The sequence below is a fragment of the Alexandromys fortis genome, unplaced genomic scaffold (assembly GCF_014885135.2).
Source record: "Alexandromys fortis isolate MF-2015 unplaced genomic scaffold, M_Fortis_MF-2015_v1.1 scaffold_214, whole genome shotgun sequence".
NCBI lineage: Eukaryota > Metazoa > Chordata > Mammalia > Rodentia > Cricetidae > Alexandromys > Alexandromys fortis.
In genome coordinates, this window is record NW_026068100.1 from 850044 (window position 1) to 872638 (window position 22595).

At 42.7% G+C, this 22595-nt stretch overlaps 1 protein-coding gene across 2 annotated transcripts in view; it reads right to left on the reverse strand.

Annotated features, from left to right (window-relative positions):
- Nucleotides 1-22595, reverse strand: part of Dync1i1 (dynein cytoplasmic 1 intermediate chain 1) — a 300797-nt gene that overhangs the window by 218989 nt on the left and 59213 nt on the right. For both annotated transcript variants that reach the window (XM_050123836.1, XM_050123835.1), the window contains exon 5: nt 783-898. In XM_050123836.1, the coding sequence (XP_049979793.1) occupies nt 783-898 (116 nt within the window). The remainder of the gene's footprint in view (nt 1-782; nt 899-22595) is intronic.

The following is a 22595-nucleotide window of genomic DNA, read 5'->3' on the forward strand; positions in this document are numbered from 1 at the left end:
ATCTCAGCAAACCCCTTACCGAACATTGGTGTGTTGTTATGTGAACTGCCCAGAAAATCAGGGCCCATAAAGGTTTTCTGTAAAGGACTAAATCCAAGGTTTTAGGCTTTGTGAGTCAGCTAAGGTCTCCTTCATGTCTATTCAACCAGACTATTAGAGCAAAAAATTAACCATAGGTGCAAGTGATTGGAAGCATCTATGCCTCAGTAATATTCTATTTTTAGAAACGGTTTGCTATTCCTACAAATGGTGAGGTTTTTTTTTTTTTTTAAGATTCTGATTTTTACTTGTGTGTGTGCGTCTTTATGTATGGGGTGTGTGCACATACTTCAGAGGACACAAAAAGCATCGGATCCCCTGGATCTGAACTTGCGGGCGGTTGTGAGCCACCAGAGCTGGGTGCTGGCTCTCCGCAGGAGCACCATGCACTCCTAACTTCCGAGCCATCTCTCCGCTCCACAAATGCCGGATTTTAAGGCATTCTTACTAGCACCATTTGTCAAAGTGTCTACTCACATCTTTGATGATTTCCACCCTCCGCACATAAACATAGAAATGACGCAAAGGTTAGACTCTTAAAGGTTCATGGATTTCTTGGAGGAATAGCAAGGGATTCCCTCTGCAGACCTTCCAAAATCAGAAAACGCAGCTGCGGCTTTTTCGATGTGATTCTGTTCACATGCTAGGAAGACCCTTGGGATGTGAAGTCAACATAAAGGATGTTTCCCCCCCGACAGTTTCTGCAGTCGCAGCATGCAAAGAAGACAAAAGCCGTCCTTTACCTTCAGACTGATGAGTCGCAAGAGGAGTCTGTGTCTCCTTGGAGTAGGATACTACTTCCCTCGGCAGGAAATCCACCTGTGTGACCTTTGATACACCCAGCTTATGCAGTCTTCTTCTGTAAGGAGCAAAGGACAGACACTCAGAAAGGCGATGTCTTTATTTCAAAAGACCCATCAGTTCTGAAAACACAAAAATAAACAAACCTAGATACCCTCAGCCTCTCAGTACAGTGTTAGGCGCATGGCTCTGGAGTGGAAATATGGCCCTAATTGGATGGGTGATGTCACGTAAGACTCTCACAATGTCTCTCCCCTCTCCTGTTTGTAAACTGAGGTCCTTCTCCAGCTCAGGTGAGTCTTCTATTTTGAACATCTCTGATTACACTTGGATAACATGATTACAGGGAGTTCTTGTTAGCAATGTAGATTCTAGTTTCTTGGGTAGGAGAATTTTCAGTTTTGAACAGCGAGTGTATTCCACGCTGGAGTAACACACTGTTTATGAAAGCAGCGACAGCAAGAACCCTATTCTAAGGAAGAGGATAACAGGTCTCATTTATCCAGGAGAATGCTCGCCGTGTCAACGAATGTGTTTACAAAGCACACTAAGATAATCACAAATGAATGAAAAGAACAATGGGCTCAGACGAGTAGAGTCCCCATTTAGTTACCCCAAACAAACTCTGGACATGCGGGGAATGATTTCTGAATATTTCTGTAGTATTTCCAAGGCTTCCAGATATCCTTCCACCCACTACAGCATCTGAATCATGACATCTCTAGGAAGTGCTGGATGTTATCTTCCCTACATTATAGACGAAGAATTCAGCTCCACACTCAGCCCTCAACTCACTATCTGTGTGTGAACCTTTTCCACACTCAGCCCTGAACTCACTATCCGTGTGTGAATCTTGTCCACACTCAGCCCTGAACTCACTATCCATGTGTGAACCATGTAAACACTCAGCCCTGAACTCACTATCCAAGTGTGAACCATGTAAACACTCAGACCTGAACTCAATATCCAAGTGTGAACCTTGTACACACTCAGACCTGAACTCAATATCAATGTGAGAACCTTGTACACACTCAGCCCTGAACTCACTGTGTGTGAACCTTATACACACTCAGTCCTGAACTCACTATCTGTGTGTGAACCTTGTACACACTCAGCCCTGAACTCACTATCCGTGTGTGAACCCTTGCCACACTCAGCCCTGAACTCACTATCCGTGTGTGAACCTTGTGCACACTCAGCCCCTCCATGATGCAGCTCCCTCATCTGATGCCTTCTGTTGCGGTTCTTCCTGGTAGTGCATAGGTACCATGTATATGCTGTGCACAAACCATGTATATTTTATGCACATGCATGTACACAACTATTAGACCTACACATCGTGGAATGGTTCCTTGAATTTTATTTTTAGGACGCAGAGTTAGCAGTGGTACTGGACATATTCTAGTATACTCTATTGAGTTTGCTAGCTGGACACACGTGTGAGAGAGTAAAATGAAGAGAAGGCATAATCACCCTCAAGGCCACTCCTCCCTAGTTAAGAACAATAAGAACACGCCCCATGTATGCCACAGTGCTCGGCCATGACAGGTGAAGGTCGTGGCTTCATTGCTTTTCCTTAGGTGACTATGAGTAAAACACAACAGAGAGTGCACTCCAAAGGACACGGAATTTCTTTAAGATTCTAGTTAACATGGGCTCTAGGTGTACACACAGCAGATATAAGCAAACATATAGACAAATGCTGCTCTAGGGAGCAAGCCCGTCGGGGTGTATCTGCAGCCCAACACAGTAAATCCAAACACAGCCCTTGTTATACACAGGCCTGATCCACCTGGGCCTGGAACAGAGGCTCTGAACAAGAAGAATGCACCAAGGGCCCCGCTGGTCCCTCCACCCTGTTCTCCACAGCTCCTTACAGTGAATGTAAAGAGCGCACACATGATTTCCTGGAAAAAAGAAAAACAACAACAACAACAACAACAAAAGCAAACCACCAAGCCAGGTAAAAAGGCTTAGGGTCTGAAAGGAAGAAACTGAAGGCATGACTTTAAAACTGTCTAGGGTCTGAGATGAACGTTTCCTGCCTCGAGTGCTTCTCCTTGATGTGAATGACAATGAAAACCCGAATGGACCCACCAGGTCTGCTCGCAGCAAAGTCCACTGTGCAGTTCACCTAACTCATCTTCCTGAGCCCCACTAGGGCAGTTGTGACCACAAAGTCCAGGAACGATAGAGAAATCACCCAAGTTCTAGCCTTCCACCAATGTGTGTGAGGCCCAGGGTGACCACTACACCCGCAGGCAGTGTTTCGAATTTCTCTCTAATGGGACGAATACCTTAGGCCTATCTTGTCGGACACTGAGAAGCAGGCCATAGGCATGGGAAAGCTAGTTCAAAATTGGATACTCCATTATGATCTGTTCAAACCACACAGGCAGTAGAGCTTGAGAATTTCTATGGAAAATGTGTTCCTATGCCCGCTCTGTCACCTACCAACCGGATCAAACAATGGACGAAAGACCTAGGTAAGCATTCAGCTCTTCCAAGCCCCACGATGTAGACCTCCAAACCTAGATCCAGGGTGTAAGGCCAGATGAGGTTAGAGCTTGGGAAGCCTGGCTTGCTGTTAAGCCCTTGGCTCACAGCACGGATTTTAGTGTGTCTTTTTTACTTATTATGATAATGTTTAATTTATAAAACTTCAGAAGAGACAGATTCATGAATATTTTAAATTGAAGATTTTTTTAAGTCCATAAAGTTGCTTATCTGTGGCAATAAAATTTAAGAATTATACTCCAATCTGTATTTATATTATCCATTAATTTATTCATTTACTTTGGTAGGAGTACCATGGTATGGTGTTTGGCTGCTCTGTCTGCTTTTGCATTAATTAAAAATATCACTATGAAATTTCCAAGTTTCTGAAAGTTAGCTTGAATAAATGAGTTTATCTAACTAAAACAAAATATTTTCTTGTTTTAATAATCACTGAACCATTTCAACCAGTCTCTCAGTGATGTTTTGTTTGGGAGGTCAGGGCCCTAGTTTAGCCCAAGACACATAAACAAACAAAAGCTGAGCTGTCCTCATGTTGATCTCCCAGGGTCACTTGACAGCTTGGCTCTCGATCCGTAGAGCAGACCTGCCCCAAAGGGCCGAGAACTGTAAAGAAACACTTAGACTACTTCTCAAGGTATTTTGGGTAGATTATGCAGCTCCCTACAGTCTCTGGATTGATTAAGCTATATTTATATTAAATGACTTGCTCTTTGTGGTTATCTTGCTGTTGTTCTGGCAATCATGAACTTACGCTAAACATTTTTTTTTACATATCTTATTTTATCCTGAATAAAATTTATTCTTACTTTACAGATGAAAAATCAGGGGTCAGTGAGGCCGATAAATGTGCTCGAGGCTTGTAAGTGGCAGGCCACAGCTCTGCTTGACAGTGAGCCAAAGGGCCGTGTACTTGCACAGTGTGCCCCGTGGACCTGGCTACTGCGGATGACCACACACCTACTGCAGCACGGTCTTCACGATCTAACACAGTCAAGTCGAAGCATTTGTGTTCTACTTACGAGATAGGACTCCCGGGAAAGGAGTTCAAGAGTTCTACAGAAAGACCCTGTTTCTGAGTTAAGAACCACACAGCGGATGCCAGCATTAGAGGATCTGGAAAGACTGGCCAGAAGGTGGCGCCCTCTCATAGCAAAGCCCTTACTTTTTGCTGTGTCTAATTGGGGTCTCATCACTGCTGGTCTTACCAGTCACCAGTCCTTGCTTCATTAGGTCCAGGACACAAAGGTTTGTATAATCTTTTAATATTCAGTTTGCCCAAAATATTTCTATAACTCTATCAGATGACAAAATTACTTTGCTAGTAAGCCTACCAGACAAAGCATATAGAATTTTGCTTTAAAATACAAACATTAAGTATCTGCTTTTCTATTTTTATTAAAAGTGTGACGAAGGTGGTTTTTCAATTCAAAGGGAAACTATTTAACAAATAACTGGAAAAACCACTGTCACATTAATGCTATGTAATTGCTATTCCTTTTGGTTAAGCTGTTGATTCCATACTGGCTCTCAGTGCTTCTAGAGCCTCTCTGCTGCCTCTCTGTTATAGCCCCCTACAGTCCAAGCAGACAGCCATTGCTGCTATTGCCCCGGTCGTACCCTTATTCATGCCTGCCAGCTCTGACTCGGTGGGGAACTTGCTCACTTGTATCTTCTCCATCGTCTCTGCTCGGTGGAGCTTACTCACTTCAGAGTCAGACCCAGACTAACCACAAATTCAGTGTGTGAGGACAGAAAGGAGAGGGATGAGAAGAGCAGGGAGAAGCAGGACAAGTCTTGTGAAGGCAGAAGCTGGGATTTAAACGGACTCCGTTCTGGGGGTTTGCATTATTAATAAATCATGCGCACTGTTACCTTGGAAATACATTTTTTTAAAATAAGAGGTTTTAATTAGAATTTTAAATTGCTAAACTAAATTTACATAGGGCTTTATATAGCCATAATTCATCATCCCTAAAAACCTCAGTAAAGCCTCGTCTCTATGGGTTAATTGTGGCTGTGTTTAATAAACACAGGGGGAACACAAAGGTGTGAAGACCTGGGGCTGCTGATCCAGGTCAGCAGCACAGGAAGCATTTTTACAGAAGAAAGCAGAGTTACAGTTCCCACCTCAAATCCATGGCACAAAACTTGAGGTGAGGAGCTGCCATCTGTGATTTGGAAGCCAATCCAGGGTCTGGACTCCTCAGCCCCAGAAATTCCAAAGGCTGCTAAAGGTTGTGTTTCACTGGCCTTAGTAATATCAGAACGGAGAGAGCCAGACCTCAGTGTCTGAGCAGAATCCTTTTGACTTTCACAATCAGTAACCAAATTCCGGAGCACACAGCTCATTGCCACAGCAAAGCAGAGACAGCGCTGCATCAAGCTTGTGACGCTCCAGGAGGCAGGGCAGGGGCAAAGGCGGAGGAGAGTGTGGTAAGATGAACGGTATTGAACTCATAGAGCACACAAAGTATGGACAGGTGACTTGCACGTATTCTAATGAAAAGCCAAGAGTGTCTATAAGTTGTCCTGGACACACTGGCTGGTGGAACCATGGACCTGTCACCAGCTGACTTGAAACATAAGGTGACACAGGAGTCACCTTCCTCTCCATCCCTTTAAGTCTTCCCAAAAGGTCCTTCTCTCCTGGCCTTCCTAACATTGAAGAGGACACTGGCTCAGCAAAGAAGTGCTGCATCCATCTTGAATCTTTTCTTCTGAAAGGAAAGTTGAATGAAGAGTGAAAACTGCTTCTAGCTTGAGAAGGCTGCTTGGTACCATTCAGAGTAAAAAGATAACCAAATGTCTGGAGCACGACCCAATCTGCCCAGGTACTGAACTGCTATTAGTTAGATCTCAAGAGGAAAATTACTCCCATGAACCACTGTCCCCATTTAGCTGTGTTTTCAAGGTTTATTACTGTAGCAGGAATAAGTATATAATTTGTTTCATGGTTATATGGACATACTTTTTTTTTTTAATCCGTGCACCAGTGGATAGTATCTGAATTGTTCCTTGCCTTGATGTCAACAATAATGCTGACTAATTCCTGACTGCATTATGAATATTTATCCTTATTCTCACAGGTAAGTGTGGCTCTCACCACATATCAAATAAACTTTTCTTCCTTTTTTTCTTTTTCTTTCATTTTTTTTGCAATAGAACATCATTACAAAAAAACCACAGCCAGTCAAAAAGCAGATAACAAGTGATTGTGGGTTGTGGAATGTTTATCCAGATACACCTATGACATAATTCCTGTGCCTAAGGTTCACCAAACATCTCAGAAGAGGGAATGAGAAGATTACACAAACTAAAGGACCAGGAAATCTGCTGTGAGAATGTATCTCCTAGAAACGACAGGAAGCTACACCCTTAACAATACAGCTACTGAAACAAGACCAAGACAACAGCAATAGACATATGAATGGGGAGGGGAGAGGTCCCACTGCACCCCGCTTGTAGACAAAGAGCTACAGACAACTAGGGAACGCTGGAAGTGGGAGAAAAAGTCCTCCCCAGGGAGAGATTCCTTATTGGTTATCCAGTACCAAGTCAGCCATGAGAATCATACATGCAAGTCATACCCAAAGGACCGAGCAGGTTGTATTTACATAATTAAGGGTGTGTGTGTGTATGTGTGTGTGTGTGTGTGTGTGTGTGTGTGTAAAACAATAACAATGAAAGAAAAAGAGGCTATGATTTCAAGAGGAAGAAGGGAGGAACATCAGAGGGATTGGAGGGAGGAGCGAGAAGGTGGAAATGATGTAACTTTTAAGTATACACACACATACACATACACACACACACACACAAGAATAATGCTTCTATGAAAACTCAAGGTCTTGTGTGGGCGTATGGCCATGTCCCAAAGGAAGACACTTAGGAATGGGTCTCATGGAGATTCTGTTTAGCTTTTGAGTAACTGCCTACTCAAGATTTTTCAAAATGTCCTTATACACTGCATTCTCATTAGCAGTGTAAAGCACTTGTATAAACTCCTAAACTCTTATCATCTGCTTTTTAACCACGGATTTTCGTTAGTGTGCAGCGCCACCTCCCAGTGGCTGATGGTGTCCACCATCCTTGTGAGTGTGACTGCTACCTCCCAATGGCTGATGGTGTTCACCATCCTCGTGAGTGTGACTGCCACCTCACAGTGGCTGATGGTGTCCACCATCCTTGTGAGTATGACTGCCACCTCACAGTGGCTGATGGTGTCTACCACCTTTTATAGGTATTTATACGTCATTTTAACATCTTCAAAAATTTTATTCATTTTTTCTGTTGAATTAGAAAAAATGTGTACTCAGGGTACTAGATTCTAAACATACACACACACATATACATACACATGTGTGCATGACTTGTAAATATTTTCTCTTGTTCTGTGAATTGTTTTTCATGTTTTTGATGATGTCTTTTGAAGTGCAAACATTTTCCATTCCTATTCAATTTAATGTGTATTTGAATTTTTTCCTTGTCCTTTTGTTGTATGCCTCAGACATCAGGGATCATTCCAAGGCTCTGATGATTTACAACTATCTTTCCTGAGTTTTATAGTTTGAAGGTTAACATCTAGGCATTTGATCTATTTTTATTACTTTTTGTATAAAGCATGGGTTAGGGGCCCAGATTCATTCCTTGCTTATAGATATCAAGTTGTCCCTTGTTCATGTTTTTTAAAAATTTTTCAGTGTCACTGAGGACTTGAGTATATAAAGACAGATGCTGGGATGTTCCTAAGACATCATTGATATGGCATGGTAAGTTGTGATATACAGTCAGCCTGACATTCATGGTATCCTTTCCTAATGTCAACATTTATGAAATGTTGGTTCTGAAAAGTCAGAATTAAAGTAAACCTGTTCATAAACTTTCAAAATGTTATAAACACAAAGACCCTCAACAATGGTGTTTAATGAGAGTTTCAGAGTGTTCAACAACCAGTGGCGCACCAATCAGATTGCTCACTGGGAAGATGTTTGGGTGGAAGATCAGAGGCCAGTACACAGCATTCACAGTCCTGGGGACTCGAGAAAGTCATTGTAGTAACTGAGTAACCGGGCAATTCTGGAGCAAAAGGAAGCCTGAAAGACAAAGATACAGAGCAAGGAGCAAATGTTCTCAGGAAAAGCAGTAGTTTGAGCAGATAGCAAAGAAGGCCAAGGTCAGAGCATTAGAAAGAAGGTCAGCGTCAGGCCCGTGTTGACGTTGACTGTAGCTCACTGTTTTGTCTGCTGAGTCACACGTACATATCTGACTGACATTTGAAGAGGGTGCTGCCAGAAATTTTCCTGGTTATCTTACTAAAAGCTAGTCAACAATTTTGAAGAGATAAGCCCTCAGAGTAAGGTCGATAACAGGAACATTTTCCTCTTTGCTTAACATTTTACATAGGTGGCGTAGTGTCCTAGTAGAATGACAAGGAACTACTTTGACCAGTATCATCATCACAACCATAAACTATTTTGGGCAAGGTACTGTGCCAAATCCTCACAACACAATGAGAAAGAAGAACCAAGGTACTGTTGCCAAATCCTCACAACACAACGAGAAAGAAGAACCAGAACGCATGCATCAAGCAGTGAAGAAGAACTTGAGGCTGGAAATGGTAAAAGCTAACATGAATTAGTCACTAAGTGGGAGAAGATAGCATGGAGGACAGATTGCTCTGTACTTAGACAAATGGGGTTTGTTTAGTTGAGAATGGAAGACCTGGTTTAGATTTCAAATGACAAGCGCAAGCACATAGGAAAGGTCCGTGTTCTAGGCAGCTTGTCCTGAGTAAACAAAGATCTAAGAACTGTATTTACGCTTTATAGCAGAAGGTGGGTTTGTAGAATAGAACTTTTGAATTGGGAGTAATGGCCTTTAAAAAAATCTGGAGTGGCATATTGAGACTAGATTATTAAACACTAAAGAACTTGGACTTTGTATAGACAATTGAACAGTTACTGGAAGTTACTAAGACACTCACTGTTACAAAGCAATAGTTAAACCATAAAAACATAACAAACATAGGAGAAATAAAATCAGGTGCCAGATGCCAGGTGTGGGAAGTGACTATCTTAGAAGATGAGTCTGGGGAAAGAGGCATAAGGAAAAGATCCATAAGCAAAGAGGAAGGAGAAGGGATGTTCAAGAACTGAACATGGAATGGAGCAGAACATTGAGGCAAAGGAGGGGGGGCAGAAAAATGATGTCTGTGTTTGTGGTCAGCATCTCACAAAGGTTGGAGACTTGGTCCAGAGTGATGAAAATGGGACTCTGGAAAATGACAGAGGGTTACTGTAATAGCTAACTTCACATGGAGGGTGAAGGAGAGAAGTGGGCAGGTGACATTTCAAGGCTGCATGTTCTGCCAGAAAACAAATGAACGGTATAGCCGACAGACACGGAAGTTCATAGGGAATCATTTTCTATGTGCAAACATGGAGCTAAGGAAAGACAAAGATGAAAATGTGGCCATTGACAGTCACCAACAGAAGTTCACCTGAGATGCTGCAACTATAGAAAAAGAATAGGAGGAGTTCATGTAACACAAAAGGTTTAAGAAAATAACAAGGATGGTAGTGCCAGGTATGAGTTCTGTCTTGTGGCTTGTTACAAGAAACTAGTCAGAAAGGGATTGGTTACAACCGCAATATTCATGCTATTGTTGCTCCAGCAGATATCTCTCGCCAGGCCAATCACTGCTGTAGCTCACAGGATTCACAGCCAGGTAAGACAGTGATTACTTCTCTTCTCTAGCACAAGTTGGGTAAGTAGATTAAAAACAACAACAACGAAGAAGAAGAAACAAAGTTGAATAGGTAGAAAGATAGGTGTGGATCTGGGAAAAGTTGAGGGCTGAATGTGATCAAAATACATCGTATAAAATTCTCAGAATTAATTGAGATATTATTTTCCAATGACAAAGAATATTTGTTTCCTAAATACTGTGCTCTGGCATCAGTGGGTAACAATCTGTGACATCTTACGCACAGATTTCTAAGCTGGGGATGGGATACTCCATTGGCAGAGAGGAACAGTGAGGACCGGGCACAACACCAGGAAAGTCGCTGGCTTTGTGGCTGTCTCGCCACACACACAGGCACCGTCTGTGCTTAGAGGGGTGGGTGTTTCCTCCAAGAGAAGCAGCAGGAGACTTGGCCTTTCCACATTAATTCAAGAATGAATTTTCATCCTTTGCATTTGCATTAAAATGATTTTAAGAAGCACTTATTGCGTCTCCGCAGGGTCTGCTTCTCGCTGTGCAGAGATATTAGTATGGCAGCTGACCCATTTTTCCTGAAAGGAAGCAACAGTCAACTCTGGCATAGTCAATGGCCGCAGTCCAAGGATTTGCTTTGGATTTTGCAGCACAAGCAAACTTCGTAAGACTTCTGAGAGGGACAAAAGTTAAAATCATCATAGCCACCCTGGAAATGCAAAACAATAGGACGGATGGTACAGACCTGTATTCATTCTAATGTTGCTACAGATATGATATAAAGTATTTTTAGGAATGACCTTTTCCTTCCTTGGTGACTTTGAGTAAGTTCCATACGCTCTGTAACATGAAGCTGTGTAATTAGAACCTTCCATGTCTGCCAGTGAGTTTCCCAGAGTGCACTTCCTCCCCCAAAGGAATTTCCTTTTCGTGAAACTACATGCGACAGGAACACTGCCTTTTTGAAAATGGAGCTGCTACTGAAGAATGGAAACTATCTTAGAATATCTTGCTCAAGATTCTCAAGGCGTAAAATAAAGACTGGCAAGAATCAGCCTCCTGAGAAATGTTTGGCAACAAATAACGACCATTACAAGAGACAGAGAAAGTGCTTCCCCCTCTCTGGCAACGAAGTTCTGATCAGAGCCATTAAAGCCAAATTACCAGCCCTTTTGGTGAGTCAATATTCACCTATATATTTAGACTCCGGAGTGTATTATACCAGTATGTTTGATATTCATGTGTGTGTGTTCCAGGATGCTGTCTGTATTTCATTTTTTCCTTTTTTTGTAGAAAGTATAACTGTAATGAAACGTTATTGAAGTCATAGACATTGTCAGCTTACTCGGGAGCTCAAGAAAATACCAGCTGTGGTCATATGGGAAACACTGAAAATGATTTCAAATCAGAGAGGTCTAAGCAGGACACAGAAGGGCAGGTGACAGGGCTGGGGACCCAGCTCTGCGGCAGGGCACTTGCCTAGCATGAATGAAGCCTACGAAGGTGAGGTCTGAGTCTGACACCAAGAGCCACGAAGAACAAAAAGTTGATGGTACACAAGAGATAGATCAAATGAAAGTTTTCTTTTACAATCAAAGACAGGGAAGAAATTGAGTTCCTCCTTAAGGAGGGGCAACCACATTCTTGCTGAGATCCTTTTCCCAGATTTGCCTTTTTCTTTCAAATAGCCAAGCAGCTGTACCCAGAGTCTGATGCTGAACACAGTGAGCCCAAGCCTGAGGCTTCCGTGGAGGGAGATGTCACACAAGCCACAAGTTACTGAGTTTAATAATATGGAGTCGATTTTTCTCTGCTCACGGTGAGGATCCTTTCCTCCCTGCCTCACCCCCTTTCTACAGACTCCAATCTTCTCCCGGAAGCTGGGGCATCTGGTGGAGACACTGGCTATTACCTCTTCCCTAAAGGGAACATGTGCAGTGCAATCTGTCTCCAGACTGTTCCAATCTATCCCAGCTTCACTGATCGACTTCCTTGCTTCCTTGCCTGTGTTTTTCTCCCGCTAGGAAACTTCACTTGTTCCTTAGGTCCTGTCATTTTACTTCTCCTAAAATGTTTAATTTGGTTATTCTATTACAGCAGTCTAAAAAAGGAAAGTGTTTTAGTACATCAATAAGTATTGTCTTGGTCAAAACAAACAGACAGGTTAAGCTTTTCTTATTTTCTGACTTTATTTGTAATTTTCTTGGAGTTCTTTTTTTCTCTTTCTATATCATCTTCCAGATTTCTCTCTTGCTAGTTGGTTTGTGGATCACGTAGTTAACATGCAAATCTAGAATCAGTGTCAAAACATTTCTGCTTTGGACCAAGATGGAGTCTTGGGGACCAGATACCATTCTAGCTGAAATAATAAACACTAGCTGTGTGAATAAAAGAAAATCTTAAGGTGAAAAATAGCAGTGGTACATGAAAGAGGGAAGACAAGCAAGAGGGGCCCCACATTGTCTAGATAAGCAAGAGGAGTCCCACATTGACTCAGTCTGCAGCCCCAGGGAATTCCAGGCTGTGACACAGAAGCAAACCCAGGCACTGCACAGCAGATGTGCTGGGTGGGAGAGGAAGACTCCAGAGGAACCAGGCACTTGGAACTCATAGGCATCCATCGTCCAGATCAAGAAGCTACCACGACCAAGGGAAGAACTCCTGGGTGGGATGACTGATGACAGTGATGGGCATTCTGCCTGTTCCTATCAGACTGCTCAGACTCAATGCAAGGCCAGATTCCTACGGGAGAATTGTTTAGAATGCCATACTGATCGTGTCCCCGAAGCAGGAGCTACCCAGCCCTGACTGAGTGCTGCGAGACTGCTGATCTGGAAAACTTGTAGAACCATCTGAGCACAGTGACGCTGCTGTAATCCAGACCCTTGCAAAGCCGAGGCTGAGGTGTGAGGATCCAAAGTTGTAGGCCAAAACCCACACAGGCACAGAGGCAAAGAAGAGAATTGGTGAGGCTGGAGTTCACTGGGCACAAAGGAGTGATCATACTGCATGTGTTTTTGTTGCCTTTTGAATAGAGCAGTGGTTCTCAGCCTTCCCAATGCTCTCACCCCTTAATACATTTCCTCATGTTGGGGAGCCCCCCCGAATATAAAGTTATCTTTGTTGCTACTTCATAACTGTAATTTTGCTATTGATATGAACCATAATGTAAATATCTGATACACAGGATATCTAAAATGTAACCCTCATGAGAGGGTTATTTGACCACAAAGGAAGTGATGGCCCACAGGTTGAGAACCACTGGAATAGCGCTTAAGGGCCAGTGTCAGATGTCCAATCTTCAGGGAGATGGACTGAGTTTCAGGAAGGGGTGACAAGGACAGGATCCATAATCACAAAAACCTCTCAAATACACAGTAACCCAAAAGTAAGGCCTGAATAATGGAGCTGTCTTCAAGTAAACTAGAGAGATGTCTGCCAATGTATTTACTGTACAAAAACTTAATCTAAACATAGCAAAGTGTTAAGTGAGTTGATTTAAATGAACAAAGTACTTTATGTGTGTGCCTGTGTGCACGCTTGTGTGTTTGTGTGTGTGTGTGTGCCTGAGGGTCTGTCTCTGAACTACCTACATTCATAAACTCATGGAAATCAGAAAAGAGTATGGGTCATCATGTTGGTGCTGGAAACTGAACCTGGGTCCTTTTCAAGAGCAACAAGTGCTCTTAACCACCGAGTCTTCTCTTCAGCCTTCTAAATATGTATGCATATTTTAAATCTCAAAAATTTTAGAAATCCAAATATATCCAACTCTCATAAAAGTAATACTCAGAATTTTGATAGCAATGAAATGCAAACAAACAAACTAACAAACAAACAAAAATCTTAAGACAAAACCATACCTGACTTGAGGGACAATGGCATAACAGGAGGTTCAGCCACTTTCTCCCTCCCTACGAAGGTACCATGTAAACAGTTAACCAACACCCTTGGAGAAAATCTCAGAAATATGTGAAAGTCTATAAACTAGAGAACTGAAAATAAAGCCACTTCAAAATCAGCATGAAAAGCTGAGATACAGTCTCACACTAAACTTATTTCTCACCAACCCTCATCCATTTCTCCCTGGGTACTGAAGGGTTTTATCCACACTTGTACAGCTGCTACCAAACGACCTCTCTCTGCATGCTAATCTAATTGGTTCATCAGGCACAGCTACGTGGGATCACGTGGAGAGGGGAGGGGGGAAGCATCTTTAAAACAAGTACTCAGACCTCTTCCTGTATCTTCAGAGTAGCTCGGCATCGAGCGACGGGTGATAAAGACTAATTCCTGCTTTTATCTGGAAGGTGTATGCTGACCTTTTAAGCTGCTACCCAAGGGTCTGGCCTCCAATTTGCTTGCATCCAAAGGCTAACAAGGCAAGCCAGTACTCGTCCTCTGAAGTATGGGCACATCCAAGGCTCCCCACCATAATCTCTACCCTAGTGATAAGAATAGGGCCCCATCTTCTCCTTAGAAGGAACAGTTTGAACTGTGTAAATAAGCACCACCTTTCCAGCTGTTTGGAAGTCTACCTCTAACTTGTCAATTCGTGGAGTTGACAGACAAACAGTCCTAATCTCTGGAGTCTAAATGAGTGTGTGGATCTAACTTGTAAAGATCAACACCACAACCGAAGTCAGCAATCAAGGCTGTTCTCTATGTTCATCCTAGAAAGACTAGGTCTCCATCTAGAACCCCAACTTTTGTTTGCTATCGTAACTTGCCTGTTTGGAACTGACATTTGTCCAACTCTTTTGGGTAGCAAAGGATAACTAAATTTTTTTAAAGTGCATGCCATTTAAATAAGAATAAAAGCATTTACCATGGATTCTTTCCTTGGCTCTGAGCTGAGCTAGTAGGTAATAAACCCCAGCTCCTAAATGTTTTCCTACAGACAGAGGGATATGCATAAAGCAATCCCACTTTTTCATCTGCTATGGGAGGGATTGGTTTCTACGTCTCATTTCCAGGCACACATGGGACTTAGTATTTTCTAGTCTCCTGGGAACCACAGAGGAGAACAGATGTGAGCAAAGAGGTTTAGGACATACCTGGGCTCCCTGTGCGAGGTATAGTGAGGGTATCTCTAGGGCAAGCCTGTGAAGTTTGGGAGAAGTGATGCTTTGTCTATTGTGTGGAAAGCAGTGAGCTAAAAACATGAAGAAATAAAGATATTCATTTCAGACAGAAGAACAATGGGAATGCACAGATAGCAACCCCAATGACAAGGAGATGTGCATTTTCCCCAGTGGAAGATTCAAACATCAGACATGAAGAGGCTATGAAGGGGGTAGATCAGTGTTCTCAAGGCAAGCAATCCAAGTCTTATGCAGTAAGAATCTCAACGAAGAGACTGAAAACTTAAAAGGACTCAAGTATACACCATAGAGCTGAAAGATACATTTTGGAAATGAAAAATGATTGGCCTGGTCAAACAAAAATTTAGTGAATTTCAAGATCGTTGAACAAAAAAAATAATCCATAGAAGAAAAGAAGAAGAGGAGGAAGAGAAGGAAAAGGAGGAGGAGGAGAGAGGAGAATTACACCAGGCAGAAATACAGGTCCACACAAGGAATGTAGAGCTTTGGGAAAGATGCTAACTGTGCGAATGAGCACACTTTTGTCCCTCAGGTGACACAAAGACCAGTGGCTGACTAGAGGCCAAATGTGTTATGAACTTCATAACTAACGGAAAAGTGAAACAGTAGCTGGAGGTCAGGGGGAGAGAGACAGGAAGAGAAGTGCCTTGTTTCCACTTTAATAAAGCATGAAAAAAATGCAAATTAAATACAAAATCAGTAGAAGACATGAAATAATCAAATCAGTGCAGAGGTAGGAGACACCTCTGGGGGTGACAACTGCTTGCTTTCCTGATGGCGGTGACAGTTTGATGAGCTTGTATGCATGCCGAGCATCAATCTCAATAGCTTGCGCGCAGTGCTTTGTGTCCGTTATATGTCGGTACAGCTGGGAAGTGAAGACACAGAGAAAATGACAGACTAGGGTCAATCTCGTGCCAACTCTAAGATGAGGAAATAAAACTGTCTCAAGAAGAACCATGCTGCCTGAGGAGCGTCCCATAAACTTTTGTGTGTATATAAGGCCTGCCAAAAGGGCAACTGTCGTGGTTTGATATTTGAAATTGTAACACTGCTGATAGAATCTTTCTCAAATATTTTCTGATAATTCCTTCAAAACTCTCTAAGATGAGTTCCTCTCAGAACAGTATCCCATCTCTTTGTCGGTCTCTGACCCACTGATTCTACTCTGAAGTGAGGAGAAAGCGCCAGTGTGCAAGGCTCCATCTCCCCAGTGCACTTTAATTTCCATGCGGAGTTTCCACCTGGAAACAGATACAGGTATGAAAACCCCTTACTGCTCCGTATCAGCACATGCAACGTAGCAATACTGCAGTATACCTATAATATGTCAACTTGAAGTCACACAGTAGCCTTCCCAACTCTCTTCTAACCGTTCATGTTTAAAAACACGATGCCATACTGAAACAGTGCAAACTGTAATTTACAATGTACTTATTGTTTCTCTGCTTTACACGGTCACATTTCTTGATTACTAAGAATATAGTTGGAAATAGATAATGGATGGTCTAACAAAACAGCCCAAAGTAATTTAAAAGTTTGGTATTTTTTTAAAAGGAATTTGCAGCGATCTTCTGAACTAATCTATCACCAGTGTACTGGTCACTAGTATGCTAGACTCCTTGGCTTAGTATCACTGTGAGTCACTTGAGAACTTCTACATGTACAGCGAGCCACACACAGATGGCATGTGAAAACCCAGAGACACGGGCCCAGGAATTTAAACAATTCAGGGTAGATAGTAAATGAACTAATGACCATTTGGCGATGGATTGGTTTACTTTTAGAAAAAAATGGTATTATAAAATGCTGAGGTGTCCATTCTGGAAGCATCCAGTCTTATGTTGGTACACACTATCATGTCAGTGTGAGGGGAGGGGAAGCCATATCAGTCATAACAGTCTTTCTCAATTTCTGTGTAGATCGTCCTGCTATGGCTGATTTCAAGTTACTCTAACTGTACTTGACGCTGGAAAAGGTACACAATCAGCTCTTCGGAGCTTGATGGTGAGCGGTGAGAGCATCCAGTGGAAACATCTCACATGTGACTATAGTTCACCCCAGTCTATTAAGAGAAAAGGAAAAACTAAATCCACGTATTTTATTCCTTATGGATGCCTCTTCAACTCTGAAGCTGCCTTTCAGCCCCTGGAAGTCGTGCCCTGAAAACATTATCTTTAGGAGAAATTACCCGACACCAGGGATCTGAAATATTGGGCAAACTGACTCCTTCTTTCAATTGCAGTTATCCAAAATGAACTGAAGTTAAGAGTTTGCTGTGAATTCTCTAACAAATGAAAAGCAAATTACACAAACAAGACACAACGTTTCAGTGCTGATCCCAGACAAGGTTGGTTGTTAGTCAGAAGGGAGAAGGTTAGGATAAAGCCACATGTATCTCCAATCCCAGACTTTGTGTGCTCCCCTTTGAAATGGATGTATGGGCTTCTGTTGGCAATTTTCTTAGGGAACAGCATCACTTTGCATTAATAGAAATTAATAAGGGGAGGGAAAAAGCCATCTTTTTATGGTGGTGTCCACAAAGAGAGACTTTCTCCCAAGCTATATAAGGAAAACTAACAGGAGAAAAGAAATTTATTAAAGTGGAAGTTTCAACAAAAGGGGAGGAAACCAAGAGCAGTAACAGCTCCAGCATTTTAACACAACCATAGCAAAGAAATCATAGGAGTAGCAGAAGAGCAGGCATATACCCAAGTTCTGAGTCTGACTGCAGCTGCAGCACTGAGGGGTCTGTGTCCCACTGCAGGGTCCTAATCGTGCAGCACAAAGGAAAAAGAACACAGAGAATTAACAAAGGAGGAGGGCAACAACAGCACAAACCGAACCGCGTCATTCGTCAAGGCAATGGCATAGATGGTACACACAGAACATCCCCCCGACCCCCAGGGCTTGTGACAAGAAAGTGAGGGGCCTGCGTCTCCTTAGAGGAGTTGTTTGATCTGAGAAGATGCAGCCATGTCTGTGGAAGAAAGCCAAGAGCCAGTTACTCAAGTGCACCACACGCACATGCACACACACACGCACACACACACGCACACACACAGACACACATATGCACACACACAATTTGTACTACAAATTCACTGACATGAGTGTGTGAGCTGCTGCATATCTCTCTGACACCTCAGAGCCCGAACACTTCTTGTAGTTCTAAGCTCTTCCATGGAGTGAAGAGAACTGAATACAGTGGACAAGGGCAGTAACATCTGGGAAAGTCAGGCTAAATGGAGCGTGACTACAGGGTCTCGGGAACAGTTAGTTGGCTTCCTCGGGTCAATTGCTACAAATATAGTGCCATTACGTTTGAGACCAGTGAGTCATTTGGTCTATACAGATTCTACCAAAATGCTCTCCGATGTTATCATTTGTCTCCAAGGTGCCAGGGATTAAGTATGTCTTATTTCTTCTATATGCTTTATAACACATAGCACAGAATGTCAGTAATTGTGAAGGCATCAACCTTCCCTTTCTATAAATAAGATGGGATAACTATTCCATAATAAACAGAATATGGAGACCTTCCTCTGGTAGGCTCTTTACATTTTTCAACAAAGACTACGTCCCAGTGAAGCAGGCATGAGGTTTCTCTGAGAGACAAGACAAACACTGTGTCTTTGCTGTTGGGCATGTGTGCTTCAAATCTGGCTTGACTTACCCGCTGTGTGACACTGGGGATGCTGTTCAAGCTCTCAGCCCACAAAGCCCTCTACTCACTGAAAATGAATACTGAAAAGCAATGGCGTTGGCATCACCCGAAAGATCACTGGAAGTGCAGGCACTCAGGTCTCACCCAGACTTACTGGCTCCACATTGTTTTCAGCGCACTGGGCATCGTAAGGATTGAGAAGCCCTGTTTGGTTTCCTTTGTTGTAAAGACTTACCCTGGTTTATAATGCTATGCGTGCTGTGCGTATAGCATCTTCAGAACTCATTTGTGCCCTCTCTGCTATCCTACTTGAGGATAAGTTGTATCCACTTCTTCCACCAGATACCTGCTTGGCTCAGGAACACGCTGCCTTCAAGCCTTGCTTCCTATGTTCCTTCCTTCGAGATCTTCCATTTCTCTCTCAGCTCCTAGGTGGCACTTCCTTACTCTTGTTTCTTTCTTTTTATTCTGCTCCCTCTTCTTCATAGTGGTCATACTTTCCTGAGATTTCATTACTGACATTGTTTGATTTTGGACTGGAATCTCTGCACAGCTGGTGCAAACACATCCCTAAATGATGGGGGTGTGCCAGGTCCCACACCTGTCTCAGACGCTAATGTAATGGAAACACTGCTGAACGAGTGACTGAATGAGTCTCCCTCTGACGGTCTGCATGGATTAAACGCAAGTCTACCTAGAGAGCACATACCACAATCTGATAACCAGTAGTTAGGTTTCTTACTACCAGTAACTTCTTTTTGAGTTCCTGCCTTACATGCCTGAAAGTTGCATCAGCTCTGCTTGCAAAGGTAGAAGAAGGAACTTGCAGAGATTTTCTGTTTAGCTCTGGCAGTGTGCTTGGCTTCTTACCTGGATGTTCTGAAAGAAAGATGATCATCGAAGGCCAGTACAAACATGAACCAGCCACTGTTTCTCAGAGCAGCAATTCCAAAGTTTTAAGGCTAATGCTGAGGACCCCAATTTTTGTTTATATGCCAATTCTGCTCTAATAGAGATGTGGTGGCCTGGGATCTTACATTCCAGACAAGTTTCAGGAGATCTGAATGGTGGTGGTGTGTGGCTCACACCAGACATAAGGGTCTTCATCTTGGTCCTGAACTACTGTGTGGGCTCAGAGAAACACAAAATGCAGACTCAAGCACAGAAGTTCTGCTGTTGTGATTCTGGGATGCAGTCTGGGAGTTTGTGTAAGTAACAGGTGCCCAGGAGGTGAGTGCAAGGGTGACTGTAGGGCAGCTCCAGGGAATGACTCTAGACCCAGTCGCTGCTCTAGGAAAGCAACTCTTTCTGTTCTAGATGACAGTTTTACTTCACTTCAGACAGTAGCAAGATGGGAGCCATTATAAACATTTAGAGAGATCTGTGCCTCTGTTACAGACACAAATGAAGCCTCCTGCTCTTACTGACTGAGAAACATTTTCATGTCATTGGTGAAAGCCAGTGTGCCTTCAGGTTTTGTTTGGATATAATGACCCTCCTTGGAATTTTTCACTCCTTCTGCATGAGAAGAATGCAATTATAAGTGGTCTACCTCTTCTGCTACCTTCTGGGCCTGCTGTACCCCAGAAAGACTACTAGTCTTTGTATTTCCATCAGAATCAACTGCCTAAGAAGTGAAGATTACCCGATGCTTGCACTGTAAAATATCTACTATATTTTAACTATGTGCAGTTTGTGTGTGTCTGTGAGTGTGTGCACGTGTGAACGCAGTCCCCCTTGGAGACCAGAAGTGAGTGTTGGATCTCCTGGAGCTGAAGTAATAGGTGGCTGTGAGCTGTGCAACATGGGGCTGGGAACCAAACTCAGATCCCTACACAAGCAGCCCATGCTCGTAACTCCTTACCTGTCTCTCCAGCCCTAGGTGCTTCCTTTCTAACCAGAGCAACAGAGGTTTATATGCAAATAAGTGTGTGTCAGCCATGTTCTGCTCCGCCAGTTTATTCAGCAGGAGAAACCCCAGGCACCATCAGCACAAAGCTACAGGGTGAGGCTAAAGCCAAGGGCATTACCACGTGTGTTACTTTCACTTTTTTCTCTTGTTCCATTATGGTCTGTGGAGAGGTCGGATTTACCCACAGTGCACCTTTTTTGTTTGTTTTTGATTTTGTTTTTAAGTAAAAACTCCAAGTCAATTCCTTAACTAGGCAAACACTGGTGTGTGATTTCAAGGATGGCCTACAACCCTGTACTAAATGTTTACCAAATTATCTCTGTGCAGACTTACAGAGTAACTAGAGTAGGAGGGCTACATCTGGACCTCAAGGTTTGGGCTCTGGGTGTGGCTTTAGTACCATCAGGCAAGTCTCCTGTATCCAACACAAGAAGGAGTGGGCCTAAAGCCCGTATTTTAAGAACATTAACAAACAACATTTTTGCTCCCCATCCTCTTCTGGAATATTTTTATTGAACCTATTGACAAAAATCGCTTTGTAACTTTATCAAGTTACTCTATTATTGAAAGCAAAATGCTAGCTCAGCCTACAGCTTCTTGGAAAATTTGAACTATTTCAGGGATTTTTTTTAATAGAAATGAAAGTAGTATAGAATATTATCATATCTTTTTTATGTAAAAATGACTGCATTTACTATGATAGTTTTATTTTCAGTTTTTCTGAGATGGTTCTTTTAATGCATGCAGGATACAGCACAGAATATTTTTGATCAGGACACTTGTTTACTTATTCAAGGAACAATTATGATGGGCCTAGTATATAAAACACTGTGATGAAGGAGTAAAAGAATTCCAGCAATCTGCAGTTCTCTATGGAGTGACAGAATGCACACAATGGCTTTATAGGACAAGGTAGAAAGCAAAGCATGATACGTCGATGGCACCCCAGATGTGCAGCGGGGGGCACAGGACTTGCATTTAAGAATGTGACATTTAAATAAGGGAAATGTGGCATATGAATATTTATGCTTAATTATATACTGATAATATATGCTAAGAAGAACTCAATTCCCATCAGTTGTGCGAGGCTTGGCATAGTTAAAAATTTCAATTAATATTAGATGGCAACTAAATATAAGCCGTAAAAGGGATTAAAGAGAAAAGCAGTTTTCAGGCCCTCCACTGAGTGATTTTTCTTATGTCTGGTTTGCTATGGGTTGGGCCTCCTCTGTCATATGGAAGCCAGAGCAGGAGATGCTCTTTCTCCATGGAGATCAGCGATCCCAATTGTCTTGGCCTCCGAATGATGGAGTTAGGTTTGAACACACGCTCATTGTCACCAGTGCCTATTTTACTGTACATGTATATGAGGCCAGACTTTAGCTGCCAATTGACCGATGTATCATGAGAACAAAAACTTCTAGGTCAAGTAAGCATACAGACCCAACTGTCTTCTTATCATGAGCACCAGCTACCATGGAAGCCAGATGGCCAGCAGAGCCTTTGAATTTAGCAGAGGGGAAGTTGGATATTTAAATATTATAGACTTCCCCAACTTCCTTCAAAAACACTTTCATCTGTCACTAAGAACATAGAGACTCCCCACTGCTGCCCACGTCTCTCCTCTAATTTGTAGGCTGAGAAACCTAGCTCTTTCTCATTAGTGCCCCTCTCCCCATCTTCCTTCCTTCCTTCCTCCTTCCTTCCTTCCTTCCTTCCTTCCTTCCTTCCTTCCTTCCTTCCTTCCTTCCTTCCTTCCTTCTTCCTTCCTTCCTCCCTCCCTCCCTCCCTCCCTCCCTCCCTCCTCCTTCCTTCCTTCCTTCCTTCCTTCCTCCT